The 19,418-nt window shown below is 41.9% G+C and overlaps 1 protein-coding gene across 4 annotated transcripts in view; it reads right to left on the minus strand.

Annotated features, from left to right (window-relative positions):
• The window catches only part of fermt2 (FERM domain containing kindlin 2), a 40,699-nt gene extending 23,125 nt beyond the window's left edge, over positions 1-17,574 (minus strand). For 2 of the 4 annotated variants that reach the window (XM_071497814.1, XM_071497813.1), the window contains exons 1-3: positions 17,392-17,532; positions 15,231-15,388; positions 1,855-2,088 (exon numbers count right to left, since the gene is read on the minus strand). In XM_071497814.1, coding sequence (XP_071353915.1) covers positions 1,855-2,088; positions 15,231-15,387 — 391 coding nt within the window. In that variant the 5' untranslated portion in view covers position 15,388; positions 17,392-17,532. Of the gene's footprint in view, positions 1-1,854; positions 2,089-15,230; positions 15,389-17,391 lie in introns of all 4 variants that reach the window. The other 2 variants (XM_071497812.1, XM_071497815.1) reach the window with 2 other exon arrangements.
• Between the last annotated feature and the right edge of the window lie 1,844 nt (positions 17,575-19,418).

Below are 19,418 nucleotides of genomic sequence, written 5' to 3' on the forward strand. Positions count from 1 at the left end.
ACTGTATGTTAATATTACAAAATAACACTGCTGACAGCATAATGTCACTCTAAAACTGCATAATAAGAAAAACAAACTATGTGGGTGGGGATAAAAACAGCCAAATACTACATTGAAGGCCTGAACCCAGAACTTGTTTTGGAACAGGAAATAGCTTCTGTGTGACCAACTGACAAGAGGTGCCAGAACAAAAAAAGCCTTCTAGTAAATTACTATAATATCAAGAACTGGAGCCAGTGCTCATCATTGAAAAAAATCTCGACTGTCATTCCACGATATCTGCCCCTCCCTTTCTGCTGTCTGGAGCGAAGGCCGGTTGGATAAGGTCGTCTCTTCCTGTCCCCTCTGGTTCTCTGTGCAGTACAGCTCACATGCAGTCAGCAGAAAATATGTACAGGAAACTGTAAAACTCAAAGTTGTCCAGATAACAAAAAATAAAATGGTTCCAGGTCAGACCAGCTGTAAGTCAGCTAAGTCAGCTGTCATACCCACAATTACAGTTTAGAGTTTCCCCACCGTCTGTTTCCTTAAGTTCTGCTTTTTACAAACTATTATAAACAGCAATTCAAATGTAACAATCGAAGCACATCATACTAAGGGGCCCTTTACAGCCACCGTACAACATCTTGCAACATCCTGGCACGCACTATGTGAGCCAAAAGCAATTTGTCCTGAATTTCTTCTAAGCTGAAATAGATTTATTAGAGAAGCAGCAGACGTACTCTGAACCAGGACTGACTGAGTGAAAGGCTACACGCCTGTTTCTCCCCGTCTCCCTGCCTCTGCTTTCAAAAACATCTTTTTATATATTTACACTCAATAAAATGTGCTATTTGTTCTTGTTCATTCATTAAGACGCCTTAGCCTTTTAAATAAATAAAATGCTTCATTGCTGTCAAATTAAAATCAAGGTTGAGTGCTACCAATAAAAAGAGTAGAGATGCCAGTGATCCTTCCTGCACAGTCCAGTGACAAAGTCACAACAGGTGTGCTGTGACCCTGCCTAATGGAAGGATTTATATTGATGGGGGTTCTCCAAACCTGCAAACTGCACTGCAGACAGTGACTATGAGTCAGGGGCAAGTGGCGAGTTCTGAGCCTAGGAAAAGTGGTTGTTAGCAGGTCAGGGTCACCGGGGTCCAGTTTGTGACCTCTGACACGTCTCTGACAGGACAGTGTGGTGCCAGTGATGGAAGATATCAATAGTGTGTATGTGTTTGTGTGTGTTTGTGTGTGTGTGTGTGTTTGTGTGTGTGTCATGGGTATTACTTACACCATGGGTGACAGTTAAATTTGGAACTGTTATTAGTAGCAGAGATGGTAGGTAAGCTAGACAGTGAGCAAGAGTTATTTACATGTACATGAATTTGTACTTTGGTGTGTGCCTGTGTTGGAAGCCTGAGACAGATTGATAATCTCTGTTTACTAAACATTACTGTAAGATACCGATGGAGCCCATGTTCCAAGGACATGACTCCGGAGCTAACAGTGGACCACTGGTCAGGAGACGTGACTCTGGTACGCAGAGCTCAGAGTGTGTTTAATAAACACAACAAATTGCCAGGGATAAAAACAAAGTGAGAGGAAGGACATGATTAGCTCAGTCTGATGAACAACATTTCCAGAACCTTTCCAAAAATAGTATTTGGAAGTTTTTTGGTTGAGCAGACAGGGCTACTTCAGTAGGACTGGACTCCCTGTTCTACATGCAAAAGGATTTTTATTCCCGTAACTCATCGCCAATCAGTCACACCTCATCTCACATTTGCTTTATGACCGTTTTCCACATTACCACTAAAAGTATGAGCACTGCTCTGCCTGCTGTCCTGTAAATGAGGCCTTAGCTCCACTTACTGAAAGTTTTGCAGATGTCGGACACAGCCTTGAAGACGCGGTCCGAGAAGTTGACCTTGACCTTCATGTGCTTCATGTTGGGCAGCTGGAGGCGCAGCAGCTTGTGCTGCGGTGTGAAGAGCAGCCTGGCGTCAGCTTGGATGCCATACTTGTCCAACGTCCAGTGGGTTTTCAGCAGCCATGTCTTCTTCTTCTCCCACCACAAAGCATGGTCCGACCAGTCCTTCTTCACATCTGTGGAGGGAAACGAAAGAGTAGAGTGAATGAGTTTTAGTAAGAACTGCAGAGATGTAAATGAAAACACAGAAAAACATTATGGAATTTTTTTTACAAGCATTCTCTTTGCTCAATTGCACAATTTATGGCCATTTGTATCAGATATTGTTGGCAAAGGGAAAGTGTAACTATAGCACTCAGTCTGTATCCATCTCACTATTCTGACCTAAGCTTACCACATGTGTCCCTCCAGGGCAGGGGGGGTCACATTTAGGGTGAAGGAGGAGTCCAGAAAAAGTTTGCATAAGGGCGGTGAAGTCAAAGTGAGAAGGAGGAGACAACTGAGTGTGTGAAAGATATGGCTGTTTGTATGACACTGTGGGGATATCAGGTTCATACCTCCCTCTTTGTTCCAAAGTCTCACTGTGATCCCTGTAAAGCAGACAGAAGCCACCCAAAACCCCACATAGCTCCCAGGCTTTCGCTCCGCAGGAGCTTGGCACAATGGGGACAGACCTGTGGTCTCATAGTGTGTGTGTCTGACTTCAAGGGGAAGGTGAAAACTGCAGGGATTTCGGGGAACTCAAAGCAGCTGTTTTGCAGATCACCTTGCACTGGTTTCTATACCAACAGCATTGTCAGGGGTTGAAGTTGTGTATCTGAGCTGTAAGACACTTTAAAGCTAAAGCTAAGCTAGTTCTTCTGTATCCATGTCATGTCTTTATCCCTTAAATGGCAAACATTCACAAAATAGCCAAGTATGTTAAACTGCAGTAAGTCAACATGAATGGCAGGCCAGCTGGCTGGAGAACAGACTTCTTGACTGTTTACAAGCACCCCATGCTGTGCATATGTTGCCTTATGTTCAAGTGTAAAATATAATTGCCTATTTAGCAGAGTATGATAGTTGACATGGAGGGAACAGGCCTATAGTTTATATTTCCAGATGTCCCCCCTGAATAGTGATGTCATTACTCTAGCATTAGTCCAGGAAGGCACTTCCCAGAGCGGTCTCTCATTTCCTCCACCCACATACCACTTCATTGCTTCTCCAGCCTATCCTCTGTCTCTCTGTCTCTCCTCTCACTGAGTCAGTGTCCAGACACAGACGTTGGTTTGCTCAGTCATACTTTAATCAAAGCATTCAATCTGAACTGTCTCAACTCTTCACACTGCTGTGTCAGTGTTTTAACTAAAGGCATATACACTGATTAAGGAGAAAATGTATTGTCATAGCCCGATGTTAAATATCCCAAACAGCTAAGAAACCAGTCAGCCACATGACAAGTATTTAGAATTTGGACAAGGTGCTGTTTACATGTGCCAACTCAAAAAGGAGTGGTCTCTCTCTCTTATATAAAAAGAAAAATATCTACGCTTTAGGTCTAGGAATCACTGTATTTTGTGCAAATTCATGCTGAACGTTCCTGTGGTTAAAAACAGGTAGGGGCTACATTTTGACCCCCATTAGGGAAACACATACTTTGTATTCAAGGCTGGTAACACATTAGCTAAATATGACATCAACACATTACATCAATGTATTACACAAAGAAGGACACAGCCACTAATGGACAAACTGAAGCCATAATGGACTACAATTATGTTCTGATAAATGGTGAGCAAACATTAGTTACAGCAGCAGTTTGGTTTTTACATCATAATCCAACACTGACTGATGCTCAATGCTTTTGCTCTCTCTGAGAGAAAGATGGTAAAAAAAACAGTGGAATGATCTTGAATGTTACCCTATGGTGATCTCCTCTGTCTGTCAATCAAACCGCTTGGTGCCAAGGCAACCTAAACCTTGAGAGGCCTCGTGTTTCCATGCGCTGCTATTGTTTTCCCTGACCTTAACTTTACATAGGGTAAGGTCATTCATATGCATTGTTGACACTCTCCTGTTGATGCTGTCCAAAAGCTGAATGAATGGGATTAGCGGTTGAGTGGGTGAAACAACAGATTGGCTGCTTTGAACCAGGAAACAAAAGTGCTGTAAAGCACACTAGGATGAGGAAGAGATTACACTTGTGATTAGGATGGGGAGGAAAGTTTGACAAGAAGAGTGGCCACCAGCATCTCAATACAGATGCCACTGTGAAGGCCTAGGACTGTGTGAATTGAACTGGGGCGGGATTGTTTGTCAAGCTGTTGGGTTTTATACTGTTTACTCCGACAGGCAAACACTTGGTACTTGAGTGAAAACATTCCAAGCTTTCTGTCTGAGACCCCTTGTGAGTTACTTTATCAGCATGGGGTCTAACTGTCATCGCTCCATTCTCATGCCTCAGCTGTGCAGGACACAACTTCATTGCTACCATCAGAGAAACTGCTCCCTTAAGTGTACTGCAGCTATTAAAGGCTGAAATAATGAGAAGGAGTAAGGAGAGGAAAATTGAAAATAGACCTGAATGTATTTTCATAACTCTGCTCACAGTTTTTCCTTTTACAAACTTGTAATTTCTGGTGTCTGGGAGCAATGCTCAACAGCTAGCATTAACATTTGGCACTCATATCTTCACCACAGACCACGATCTATAGCAACGTCTTCATACTCAGCATGCATGACCACCATACAGTCTGTGGCAAGGCATGAATGCTCGTCTTGGCTTGTCTCAGTTACCCTCAGCACGCTCTCAGTGGCCCCTGGTCCACTGTTTCCTTGTCACCGCCCACAGCCAAAACCTTACTGGACGTAGTCTTTCCTTCTGCTTGCTTGTGTCATTACACAGTGGTTCGATGTGTTATGATTGGATAAAGGGAGCTCGCGTAGGAGTCCATTGGGTTCTTTCAGCAATAAGGTGGTAACTCAATCCACAGAGAAGCAGGGAGAGAGGGCCAATGGCATCTCCCAGCTAAAAATACAGCCTGCCAAGCCTGACGTAATGCAGCAGCATGAGAAGTGGGGGCCTAAGTAATTGGGTGCATTAAATGTGGACCCACAGCCCCTTAGCGGAGTGATGCATGTGTGTGTGTGTGTGTGTGTGTGAGTGTGTGTGTGTGTGTGTGTGTGTGTGCGCAAGAAGGGTCTGAAAGACAAGGGGAGGGGAAACAGAATGTGAAAACCATGTTTTATGACCTCTGCAGGACGTGAAAGATGATACAGAGATTGTGTGTGCTGTGTGTATGTGTGGGGGTTTGGGGACATATCAGAGGGGAGGGTGTTCTTATCCATCCATTAACTACATTAGTTCTGTGTGTTTGTGCGTGTGTGCGCTTTAGCAAGGTAAATTAATCTATAAATTCTGTCAAACCCAGTTCTTTTCATTCACCACCATCACCACAGTAGCTTTCGACCAAGACCGCTTCCTCTGCTTTAAGCACCAGATACCACAAATAGAAATACTGCTTTTAAAACACAAGGATTAATACAGCAATATTCTGAGAGGCAATTGCTGAGACCAAACATGTAAGCTGGACTTAAAATGTTGTATTGCAGCCACAAAAATATGCAGCTTGCTTTAATTAGAATAATACAGGAAACTAAACTGTCCCTCCTTCCCTCTCCTCCCCATCACTCCTCTTTACTCTCTCCATCCCTCCCTCCCCAGTCAGAGTATCTGTGCTGTTTACATTAGGAGACAGCTATGTTTATGGAGGTCTTTCTGTGAGGGGGAGGGGACAGGATGACTGAGGGAAGGATGAGACAGAAGGAATAAGAGAAAGGGCATGAAAAGGAGAGAAGAGGAGGATGAGCAGAGGACGGGGAGGAGCTGTGACTGGGGACATGATAATATGAGAGTGAGCCAGAGCAAGCCAAAGGAAGAAATTCAAAGTAAAGTCTGCATGCAAACATTTGTAGATGCATGGCATCTGCCATTTTTAATTTTTTACTCCATTAAAATGAAAAACTTCATTTACATCTAAGAGAACAAAGACAGAAAGTAGAGATTTCAGCAACCTTGTATCGATCCACTTGTTGCTAACACATTTGAACACATACACACACACACAGATTTGGTACCTGATGTAACATAAGTAAACACTACTTGTTATTTTTCCCATCAGAAAGCTGTTGTTTCTGCGGTTTCACATTCGATTTTGTTGATCAATATGTTTCCATTTGCTAATGAACAATATTATACTTTGTGATTTTGGCAATGTACCACTAGCTTTAGCCATATCAGTAAAATCAAAACAGCTTCTCAGTTTAATTTGAGTTTAATGACAAACAAAGAGACGGAAAGTGGAAAGATAAGTTCAAGTACAAGTCACATGGATTTGTGTGTGTTGATTTGCTGATAATATAAATGCTAATAATCAATTCTGAGTGAAAAAACTGGAGAGTCATGAAGTAAAAATGTGACACTGAGCTTTTGCACTAGGAGGAAAAAAAAAAAATCTTTGCTGTTCCGCGTGCACTCAGTGCCTGATATTTTCTCCTTACACGGCTTTAACTAGCAAGTCTGTGACAGTCAGCTGATGCCTTAAGCAAAATTCAGACTCATCTCTGGCATCAGTGATGGAAGAGATTTAAGAGAGGGCACAGTTATAGGTTAGGACTTCCTCACTGTGTTTGTACAGTGAACCTTTTTTCTAATAAGGTTTTTCATAAGCTGTCGGAGCCAAGCTGTTGCTATCAGTGATAACCACGGCCATGCAGTGCAAGGCTTTGTTATTTTACGCCATCAACTGATAAAAACATTACAGCCGGGTGAGGCTGGTCATGCCGTTTCCTTGGTGACTCCTGGCTGACGCCGCAGGGGCAGTGGTGCAAGGTGACAACTTGTTTTCATACACAACAAAGACACAGAGTGGCAGGTTTGTCAGTCTTATTCTCTCTCTCTCTCTCTCTCACACACACACACACACACACACACACACACACAGTTTATCCCCCTCTACAATGTCAAAGCCTTTCTCTTTCTAAATATATTCCACTTCTGATTCAGGGTGAAGGTCGATATTGACAAGGAAAGATACAGGAAGCAAGCACTGTCCTTAAATTAGATCTGCAACTGTAAATGGCCTTTAGGCACTGTCTTGCTCGTGTAGTCCTGCCAGATAGTATCGACATCAGATACCCAACATGTATACAACAGGTTCGATAGAGACGTCTCTATAGAGATGTCATCATCACCTGATGATAGCAGACAGGAGGCCGTCACACAGGTTTACAGTGGAAGATTGAAATGATATGGTGCATTCAACAACCCCTGGCTTGTGCACAAAACATTCAAACACGTCAGAGACAAACATGTTTCTGGACTCGTGACACAGATAATCAGTTAAATCCAGAAGTCATACTTGCAATGCATCTGTTACATCTATCGATACACGACTAAGATTTTGTGATACTGGCAACACATCTCGTTGCCCAATTCTGAGACCAGCAAAGGTGAAATCATTAACTAATGTGTTGATCTATTCCAGCTGTGTCCCTTAGGTGTCTGCTAACCATTACCATTTAAACTCAAGTGCTTTCCATTGACAGGCTAAGTCAATGGAAAGGTTAGCAGAGCTCATTTTAGTCAGTTATTATACAACAGCTCAGCTTCCTGCCAACAGCCCATCAAACTCAAACAGGCCATTCATCACAGGCATTAAATATGCAAGACACATTGCCATTAGGCTCAGATTCTGCTAACAGGCAAATCCTGGAAATTTCAAGTCGTTGAGCTTTACATGACAAACAGACACATGCTGCCAGTAAAGATTCTTAGGCTGCAGAAATATGAAACAAAGATTCATCAAGCAAATTCATCACACTGTGTCAGTCATTCATGACCTTTACGGTCATGGCAGGCCTAAAAGGAGTCAGGGGACATTGTGATGTGTTATTGATTTTATTGAGTGTACTGCCACCGTTTCTTACACACAGACATAAACCAGCTGAAAACTGGATAACTAATATTTTTATAAAGTAAGGTGCTTTCTGCTTACACACAACACACACACACAGAACATGCTCATTCATCTATAGCCTCAAGGATTTAGGATGAGCCTGGGGTATGCTTCAGGATAAGTGCTGGTAACACTCAGGCTTCAGGCCAGATCTTTGGTGAGGTCGACAGGAGGGCTGAGGCCTACAGGCACAGCTGTGGAGGCTGACAGAAGCTACACCAGTGTAAGACAACAGGCACTTTTCCTCTGAGTGTAGTGAATCAAAAAATCTTAAAAGGAAATTTAGGAGCATCCAGCCTGTTAGAGCCAGAAGAGAGTGCAACAGTGCTGGCTTTGATGCATTAGGAGAGGCCAGGAGGGCTATTAGAGGAAACCTCCTTAGAGACACAGAGTTTGTATCCATTTGTGTCATAAGCCAAACACAGCAAAACAGAGGGGGTACTCCCCCTCCACCCTGACACAGCTTTATACAATTAAGTGTTAAGGGACCCGGTGGGATAATGACATTACAAACTCTGGGTCTGAGATCAATGGAGCAGTTAGACAATATTCATCTGTCCTTCTATCCATGTATGCATCCTGCCAGATGTCCCCTCAGGACCGTGATAAGCCATCCCAGTGATGCATCTGTGAGTTCCACAGGAAGCTCAGTTGCTCTGAAGCTTGTGGCTGCATTTCTCTAGAAACCCTGAGCAGAGCCTGCAAGTTAAAGTGACACTTCTGAATACTTGAGGCAAATGAGCATGATTGCTTCCAGGTGAAAATATTTTTACAGTCTACAGCACTGCTGAAACAATTAGCCAATTTATCAAGTAATGAATGAACAGACTATTCTAATCAATTTACCATTTTCACATAAAAAATATTATATGATTCCAAGTTAAAGCCTTTTAATTGCAAAAAAATTGCTGTCTTTTCTGGTTCATTTTATTATAAATTGGATACTTAGCATTTTGTTTGATTGTTGGTCAAACAAACTAAGCAATTTGAAGACATGTGCGCTTCTGATGACATGTGACAGTCAATTTTCTTATCTTTTTTCATTGAGACATTGTTCAGACAAATGACCCTATAATGGAGCAAATGAGAAATTGATATGATTGGCAAACAGTTACATAAGCTGGTATGTTAAACATGTATACATGTTAAAAGTGACAGAGCTGTAATTAAATTATTTCCACAACTTATGCTCTGTCAGAACTGCCCAAATAAAACTCCTGGGTGTGAAAACAAACTTGCTGTTTTGCACTGTAAAAAGGGAAAGGACAGAGAGGTGGGGACAGGTTGAAATGAATGAAATGTGGGCTGAGAACCTAAACAAAAACTCCGGATCAGCTTACTCTATTGACACACAGGTGTGTGTGTGTGTGTGTGTGTGTGTGTGTGTGTGTGTGTGTGTGTGTGTGTGTGTGGTGTTACAACAACAATGTGCTGCTCTAACATTTCCTTCCACTGGATCCACTGTGCTGCCTGCCACTACAGGAAGGCAAGAGGGACGAAAAGCAACAGGCTTCAGATTCCCAGAGGAGCCATGAAAGTTTGTTCCGCTGCATGTTTAAAATGCCAAACATTGCAAATGTAATCGTCCTTAACAAGCACAGTGATCTGCCATGAAAGTGGACAAACAATGAAAGCTATGAAAAACTAAAATATTTCAAACATGAAAATCTGATCATGCTGTACTTTCCATATATACATTTGTAAAGTGGCAAGAATCTCTAGAGCCAACCACCCTGTTCAGAATCATGCATCATTTGATATTTGGAGAATTAAGCAGCCGATACTGTTCCCACATGACTCTTCATCAAGGGAGTGCATCACAACTGACAGCTGTCTGAGCTTTGTTCAGTTTAAGCAGAAACTCTTCCATGTATCATGTGTAAGTAATTAACTCGGTAGCACTGCACAAATTCACAACCACAGCTGGTTTCCTTACTTCACACCTTCTCCTTTACATGATCTATTAGAATGTCATGTTCAGAATGAAAATCAACATAACAGGGCTAAACCCATAAGTCAAGGTCTGGACATATGATATCTTTATCTCATCTTTATGGTAGCTATGGCTGCAACTAACAAGTATTTCCATTATAGATGAACTGCAGATTATTTTAGCGATTAATCATCTAGGATATAAAATGTTAGACAGTTTTGTAAACCAACATTTATGTCTTCCAATAACTTGTTTTCTGTTAATCAACTGTTTGTTGTTCTGTATTTTTTTAATTTAAGCTGCAGTTTTAGCAGCATGGCCAATCACAATATTGAAAGAAAAAAAAAAAAAGATCCAGAGCAGATCTACTCGGGCAAGATGCCAAACTACTACAACTACTACTACAACTATATATATGAAAAGGTGTGGATGTATGTAAATATATAGGCCAAAGGTCTATGTATGATTACATGTTCAAGCCTGAGTACAGAACAGAACAATCACTGCAGCATCTTGCTGGTGAAACAGGAAAGCTCTGGATTGGGCAGGACCACTACTTAGGCTAACTACTTCCTGTCAGAGAGATTAGAGAGCAGGAAGATCACACAAGCTGCCAGGCCATTTCACACTTCGTAATGCCAGCCCTCCAGGATGGCTCCGCAGTCCAAATCAATGACTCTCGTTACACATGGTGACGTATCTCAACTGTGTATCATGGCAAGATCATGGCAAGATGATATGAGCAGAGGGAAAATGGTCACAGCCATCTATCAAAGAAATGTACTACTCTCCTGATGTGTGATTTAGAAGGTAAAGATGTGTGAGGGCTGTCATCGATATGATATCAAAACTCTTCATCTTGTTCTCTGCAGGGTCTGATGACCCTCCCTTCCCCGCAGGCATAGAAAATCATATCCTTCCCAAAAAAAAAAAAAAAAAAAGAAAAAGCTATAAACACTAAGAGGGCAGGAAGACGGGAATGAACGGAAGGCAGAAGGGAGAAGGCGTACAAAAAAAGCCCAGGGGAAGTTCAGCATCCTGTGTTAAATCATGTCTGTTTCCTAATGAAATCTGCACTCCATTGTCAAAATGAAGCCATCTCCCTCTGGTCACCACAACCTCCAGCAAAGAGCAACTTGGTTCTCAAAGAGGACACAAAAGTCAAAGTCACGTCTTAGTCAATTCTGATTAAATATAATAACAATAATTAGTTTTGTTATAGGTGCATCTAAGCAAAGGGTAGAAATGGAAAAAATAAAAGTTAAGGTTAACTACATGACTGGCTGTAACAATGAAATGAATGTGGGCTGATGACATTCACCAAATCTCTCGCGAAGTGAGTATGTAGGTCATTGCAAATACGAAACACACATTTTCTCTGACATGCAGGGAAAGTTCTCTGCGGCCGGCTGGTGGTACTGCAGCCAAAATCTGCGGGCCGCTCACTGGAAACAACCACATGAACGATCAAGAGTCACAGCAGACCAATTAGTTTTCTCAAGTTCTATTTATAGAACAATTAACAGTCATGAATCTGGTTCAGAAACCATGGGAAAGTGAACAATGGGTACTTTAATGTTTCCTATTGATTGTAGGGCCTTGCTACGTGGCTGGGGGAGAGGATGGTGTCAAATGCTAAGAAATGGCTGCCAATTCTTCAAAGAAGTGAGACAAAAAAATAAAATCATAAAAATAGTTTCCACAAAATATATTTAGATGAGGAAGGAGTAAAAAAGACGAAAGAGAGAAAAAGGAAAAGGAGGGAGGGTAGACAGAGAGAGGGGGGGAGTGGGTAAAGCAGGCAGCAGAGAATCCAGCAATGACGGCAGTGACCAGAGAACATCATGCCAAACCCTGGAAGTCATTTCCTGCTCCATCGAAGACTTTTATGGAATTCTAGCAGCGTGGCTAACGTCACCACGAAAAGAGGGACAGAGAGAAAGCTCAGGCCCCTCCTCCTCCTCAGCCCTCTCCCCAAAAAAGATTTCCCTCCCATTTTCTCCTCCATCCAGTCCCTCTACCCTCAGCTGTCTTCGTGAGGCTAAGCAGAGCCTATACAACCAGGGTGCCTCCAGGAGTGTAAGTGCAACATGGTTCTCAGCCATAATTTATGTTTGCAAACACGTGCAATTCACTCCAGGACTTGCCTGTCATGTGGTTTTCACAATTAGCTAAAATTTTATATTCCTATCCATAGGCTTAACAGTGTGAGGCCTTGACATACAGGCCAAACTACACTAAAAAAATCTGCCTTTTATACCTTTAGCAGATGTAAACATGGATAATCTAAGCATTTACTGTAAGCCATACTCCTAAAAGCTTGTAACTTGGGAACAATCCCTCCAAATCCAATAAAACTCCCGCACGCTAATGTTGTTTGTGAAATATTTGTTTTCCTTCTAAATGGAACAATGTTTGCTTTTAGAGAGGACACCACTTTTGGAAAACATCAACAAAGTCAGAGAAAGCAGCAATGATGGAAAGCCAACTGACGGATGAAAGCATTACAGGAGCGGGGGACCTGAGGGTGCTCGATCAGCTGGCTTTAAATACTACCCTCCTGCAGGGTTGCAGGGGAAATGGAAGCATCGCTGGCAGCTGTGATCAATAGCTAAGTGCCTTCCTGGCATTTGTCTATTTAATCCATTATCGAAGGCCATCTGAGTCTGCGATGTGGACGGGAGACCTGCAGCTCACAGGAAGAGATGAATGATGGAGGCAGGATACATGTGGACGAGACACACCCACCGGCCCACACAGGCATGCTCACGTGTGGAAACACATGCACAAATATAAATACATCGTGCAGAAGTCACCTGACGTCAACACATTTCCACACAAACGCATATTGCTTCTGCAAGCTACTGCATGCAGATACAAAGCTGTACTGGAAAAGAACCGTATACAGCAACAAATGTTCATGATAGGAAAAAAAATGATGCCATCAGCTTTGCAGAGAGCAAACACAAGAGGTCCTTCATTTTGGTGTATATGAGACAGAAATAGAGGAAGGACACAGAGATTTGCCTTTGCACAAGGATGTCCTTTTGATACGAGACTGACGCAGTGCCTGTCAAAACTCAGTGGAGTCTACGTGTCCCTTCTCACAGCAACATGTATATGTGTGTAGGTGCATTTGCACATGTACACCATCTATGTATAACCACCACATTCAAGCAATCAGCAAATCCAACAGTGGGTATGTGACAGTACTTAAGAGGTGTTCAGTGAGCAGTGTGCAGCACCAGTGAGAGCTGGGTAAGGGACATCACATGAGAACAATTTGCTTAGCATTTTGTTATATTGGAACCTGCACTGAATGTTTTCTCTCAACACGCCTGTATACTAACACATTAATAAATAGTGTGGTGTTTTCATTTTGAGATTTCCATTGGGAAATCATGTTTAAGATGTTATTTCTTTCTGACTATTGAAAACATATGCACACTGCCTGTTTCGAGCACAAAATATTTTTGTCTCACGCGAACACTGTACAGTCCCCTGCAGTGTGTGGCCATGTGGAAAACCCATGTTGTGGGTGGGTTAATGATTACAATGCAAAAACAACCTGTTGACTCAAGGTAGGAGGGAGGTGGCAGTCAAATGAAATGTCCCCAGACTCACTTTGTGAAACCATTCAAGTGGCACAGATACACTCTTAAACATTCACAGAGCAGTTTAATGTCACTGCAAGAGCTCTGCTTCTCAGTAAGGGGGTCTATTACCTTCAAGCATACTTCAGTAAGCTAAATTAACAGCAGTAATGGTGGAGGAAGTATGATCATGCAGATTTAAATATGTTTGGAATTACAGTATTTTTTTGATAAGACAAGCAAACAAACAACCAGGCAAACCCAAGTCTTGTGACTTCATTGATCGACAAATCAAACAAATTATTGTCAACTAGGGATGTGAAGAAGTGAAGCCACCTGAATCCTGAGAAGTTACAAAAGAGCAAGCCACCAGCAAAATATCCGCATCTTTATAAAAAGGAAAACTAGAAATTAGGGTTGGTGAAAACGAAAGACACACAGTCAACTCCCATCACACATCAGTGAGGGTTGTATGTCCCCAGTACGACTTGATATAAGTGGAATACAATTCATACTAGTTCAAACAAAAGCTGTTATAAAGTTACTACACTGTTATCCCTTATGTGTCTGACTGTTATGACCAACCAAAGAAACAAAGACTTCACCCACACTACACCACAGTGAAGGTGTCATGTTAAGTAAAGTCATACCCTTCAAGCAGACCTCTACAAAAAGCGCAAACATAACTCAAACAATGGATAAGGCCAGGTCTTGAGTGGAGTTGGGGTGGGAGGACCAATGAATTCATGTCCCACTCGTGGCAGCAACACTGCACTCGCCGAGCATAGATGCTGCTCAGCACAGACGACCACAGAGAACAAAGACCTCAATTATGTGGAGCTCTCACAGGAGAGCTAAAAACGGGACCATGGGCAGGGAATAAAACCTTGGAGCGCTGCAGGAATGCTGAGCATTCAAGCACCATTGACACACAACACACTGTCACTCCCAAATCGCACTGCCACCACGGCTGACCTTTCTCCAGCCTGCATGAAACAGAACAGTGTTCAAGTGACTGGAACAGAGGACTCTTATGCTTACTTGCCCCAAACTTGTCAAGTGCATAACTGCAGTTCCAGAACAGTGCATGATACAGTGGGGGGAGGGCACTCTCTATGGTTTCTTTATACCTTGGGTTACTGACCCATATACACTTCTAACAGACCATATAGCTAACTGGGAAGAAAATTACATGTGTTTGAGCTGGTTCCAAGCAACAAATATCAAAAGACAACAATATCCAACGTTCATTCTCATTAAATATTCTGTAGTTTCAAAAGTAGAGTAGTAGAAAAGAGATTCCCTTTCTTCCTCTAAGACAGTAACATAACTTGTCCTTAAACAGATTCCCAACCTCTGATTTCATACATTTTCTCTCAGTGTCTTTGGCAAAATGCATACTTTTGAGTTCCCAGCTATGACAAAACTGGAAAATGTCTGTTCTTAACTTTGGCCAGTATTCAGAAACAGTTTGTACTTTTGCTGTTTGCTTAGTGGGATCTCACTTCTCAGAATGGTAACTGTTTAAAAAAAAAAAAAAAAAGGGGGAGGTATTTTTTGCCCAAGAAATATGAACAGATAACACAAGTCAGCTACTGACACATCTGTGCTGTGGCAGAATGGTGCAGGATCAAAAGAAGGAGCTATCATCAGAACCGTTTCTACTTTATTACAAATGAAATGCACAATGAATCTGCAGACTGTAGACTGTTTTCTACGCTTAAGATAAATAGCTTTAAAAAGCCACCACAAGCTGCTCTGGCCCGTGTGACAGCAGCATGTAAGCATACCTAGTTTCTCCACGAGTTTGAGCATGACACCGCCGATGTGGATTTCCCCAGTGACCCTCAGCGACACGTCCCTGTGGAGGTCGGTGACATGCATCTTCAGTTCCCATGTCCCATCAGCGTAGCAGCCATCGGGCATCCGGATCCCATCCAGCGCCATCCTGCCAAACAGACCACCAGACGGGAAAAGGTCCAGTTAAACTTCTGTCACACTGGGGTGAAAAGAAACCTTCTGACCCTATGGGAAGGAATAAATGTGGTGCAGAGCTCAAGCATGCAAGGCCTTTTTTCAAAGAAACAGTACTATAGATATTTCAAACTGACACTAAGTTGATGTCTCTGGGCATGTATCCATCTACTCTAGTACATTTGTGGGAAACTGTACATTTACACTCCACTGCCTTTACAGTATATGGTCAGCTGTAGTTGCCAGTTACTTTGTAGATTAAGCATTTACATTAAAAATGAGATTACTACATAAAATGACGCATTGATTTAGATTAAACAAACCAATAGTATAAAAGGGAATTGGACTGGGCACCACCTATGTGTGCTATGCCATTAAATTAGAGCTTATACATAAAAGCATCAATACTGTGAAACACTATGACAGGGTCTTGGGCTGAAAAAGGTGGCAACAGAAACAGATTTGTCTAGCATCAGAGATTTCCCATACCATTATACCATACTGTAGAAGCTATCTTTTTTTAAAGGGGCACTACAGCAATTTCATATATCAAAGACAGTTTAATAATAATGGTTGATACTACTCAGCCTGGGAAAAGAGTTGTGAAATATCTTCTGCTGCTCTGGAAAAGCTTACCAAAGTCTGAAGAAGTAACCCTGATGGTATTATAGTGATGTCATAATGCTTATCTCGGCTTGGACTACAGACTTTAGAAAGCCTAACAACATAGGCATTCAGCAGGAATGAAAGGTAGGATCCCATATTTCTCAATTATTTCTCAAATCTGTTTCTTGTAAGTCCCCTAAGTTTATGGAATACAACACTAAATCTCTAGAGTGGCCCTTTAATATCACCATACTTCACAGGTACTGGTCACTGTAAGAAAGGCTGCAAGTCATTGTAGACAATACTGGAAATGTACTATCAATGAATGTGATGCAGTTTCTTGATGTTTCGGGCATTCAGTGCAGTGCAAACAGACATAACCATCTGGTTACTGTATCCATAAACCATTTTTAATTGATTTTCCATTGATATGAAAACATACTTGGCAATAAAACTGATTCTGATTCTGATATATACAAATATTAACATATACATTGAATTTATTGAATTTCTCCATTCCTGACGAGGCTCAACCTTACTTCAGAGAACTTTTCCTTTTGATACTTAGAATCTGCTACTGATACAACACCATTTTAAACGCTGACAATATCATTTTCAATGTGTGAAGGTGGCAAAGTATCTTCCAAGTACTATCTTCTAGCACTGGCACTGTAATGGCAATACTCCAAAGACATCTAATAAGGTAGCTCAGCTCATTAACGACCCACAAAAGGATGATTTAGGAATGAATAAGGGGGACGACATCTGAAAATAAATCTATTGTCTGCCCATTTCTCTGTCTCTCCTCTCGCCCTTACTGGGAATAAGACGGGCCCTGCTGTGTGAAGTGTCTGGTAAAAAAAAAAGTTACATTGTAGCCAATCTGTCATTCTTCGGTCCGAGGGCGTCCAACAGACAGTAGCCCGACGATCCTAAGAGCCGTCCGGTCAATAAGCACGACAGAACAAAGGCCACAGGCCCCCGGCTACAAGTTCAACAAAGACCCCCGGCAGCTACTATCTCCGCAAATGTGGCGGTTCACCTGTTAAAAGTAACGGTAAAGGCTCTCTCACAAATAGACCGAGGGGTTCGTTATGTAAGCGGGGCTCGTACAACAACTCCCCGGCTACATGCGCACACTCGGTCGGTCATTACCTTCATTACCAACAACAACAACAAAAAAAGCGTCTAAAGGCAAAATAGGCGCTAAAATTTGCGAAAAGTTAGGAACGGAAGTGTGTGTTGAGTGTAGCAGAGGCGGTATGAGACACACACACACACACACACACTCACACACAAAAAGCGTTTTCATATTTCATAGCGGCGACCGAGCAAAGCTCCGAGGACGAACATTTAAATCTGTGCACTCACCTTCACAAAGACGGAAAAAAACCCCCACTAAAACAGTCGACTACGAGGTACAGAACAAGTCCCCCCCCCTCTTTAAATCATGTATGAAGTCTTTTCGGGAGATGAAACCAGAAATAAATCCGCGAAGAACTCGCCGAAGAAGTGAAGTATCCCACACAGTTTTCCTGCAGGCTTCGGCTTAATGGAGTCCAGCCGTCCCTCTTCCTCCCTCCCTCTTTTCCAGCAGCAGATAACGTCACTTCTCCAGTCCTACTTTTCCTTTCAAACTGGGAGCCTCACTGGTCGCCCACTGGTCCCCCCTGTCACCTCACACACACACACACACACACACACACACACACACACACACACACACACACACACACTGTAAACTGAAGGTTAATCCTCCCCTTTGACCTGTTGTATGCATCATTTTGTTTTTTTTGTTGACATGTTGTCAAACAATACAAGGGTGTTCATGAAATTTTATTCTTTAAATGTTCTGTTTCTGTTTATTTGTACTTTCTATTTAGACGTTTAACCACTTCACACACTGTTTGGACATCTTTTTTTTTTTTAGTTTCACATCTTTTTTTTTTTTTTTTTAAAATAATTCGATCTAATTATAACTTATCCTGGAGCAGAAGTACAGGTGCAGTAATAAATAATACAAACGATAATATTTAACTCGTAACTTTATAAACTGGCTAATTTTTCCACAGAAAATACAAAGACAAAGACAAGAAAAACAGCTCATGTGGGTGTTAATGTGATGCTTGGTGTCAAAATCACTTTTGGTTTGGTAAAATAACAATGGAAATAATAATAATTATTCTCAGCTATGTGTAAACGTGAACAGATAAAGGCAGGTGTGTGTTTGTATATGTGTTTTATTACAGATTCCACAGTACAAAACAACAACATCAAAAAAAAAAAAACTGAGACAGGGATAATGGACATGACCTTAAAATCTGAAGCTGCCTTTTATGGCAATAATACTGCTGAGTCTTGCAGCAGCATTCAGGGACCTTTGGGTCTTTAGTCTCAGGAGTAACAGCACAAAATAACAAAACGTTTTTGGTTTTGTCACTTTTACAATTTTAATAACCGAAAGAAAAGTTTCTCCAAAATCCCCCTTGAACACCCAAGTGGATAAGTGGGGCTTACTTTTGTGCCTGACACATATATCAAGCAGCATTTTACTGTAACCTTGTTGCTGGACCAGGTAGAGGTGCAGTGTGTTGGACTACTTCAACACTCTTTGGAGCTTTAAAGTGAAGAAATCAGTAATATTTCATAATTTTATCTGGTATAAAATCACACTCTGGAGCACAAGAAGTACGTGCAGCTGCAGAAAAAGCGCAGTACTTAATGCTGACATATAGTATAATGGAATAGAAATATAACTTCTCACAGGATAGAGTCTGTGCTCGGAGCTTTTACAAAAGTACAGTAAATCAGTAAAAATACTTAGCTGCTTCCCTTTCGTGGAAAACGTAACTTAATATGAAACTCACATTTAAATTCTCTCCTGCATGTACAAACTATATTTAACTCTCGCACATGGTCAGTCATTACACTGTATCAGAAACTCATTAAATTACAGAAACTCAATAACAGTTGACTCTGATTTCCTGATAGACTTCAGAAACCTGCAGAGGTTTCCAACTATAGCCTCCTGAGAAAATAATCTGTGCTGACAGATCATAAGTGTCCATGAGGACCATATGCGTGGGGGATCACAGGAAACTAAAGATGGGATTGTCTGCAAGCTGTTGCTCACATCATCGCTGCTTTGGATGAAATATAGCATTTTATATATAGGCATTGAATTAAATGATCACACAGATGACAAGTTTGGAGGGGGGGGGTTCTGCTGTGTCCTTTCTTTCCAAAGCAGCAGCAGCAGCAGCAGCAGAATGCACTCTCCAACACACACACACACTCTCAAAGTGGTCTGCAGTAAAGACACATGAATCATCAGTGTTTCTGGCTCGGTCCCCCGGTGAACTCGCTCAGCTGCAGTCCTCCAGCTCAGGAATCTGGGC

Source organism: Trachinotus anak, unplaced genomic scaffold (genome assembly GCF_046630095.1).
Source record: "Trachinotus anak isolate AG129_WGS33_773 ecotype Australia unplaced genomic scaffold, CSIRO_AGI_Tana_v1 ptg000015l, whole genome shotgun sequence".
Classification (NCBI taxonomy): domain Eukaryota; kingdom Metazoa; phylum Chordata; class Actinopteri; order Carangiformes; family Carangidae; genus Trachinotus; species Trachinotus anak.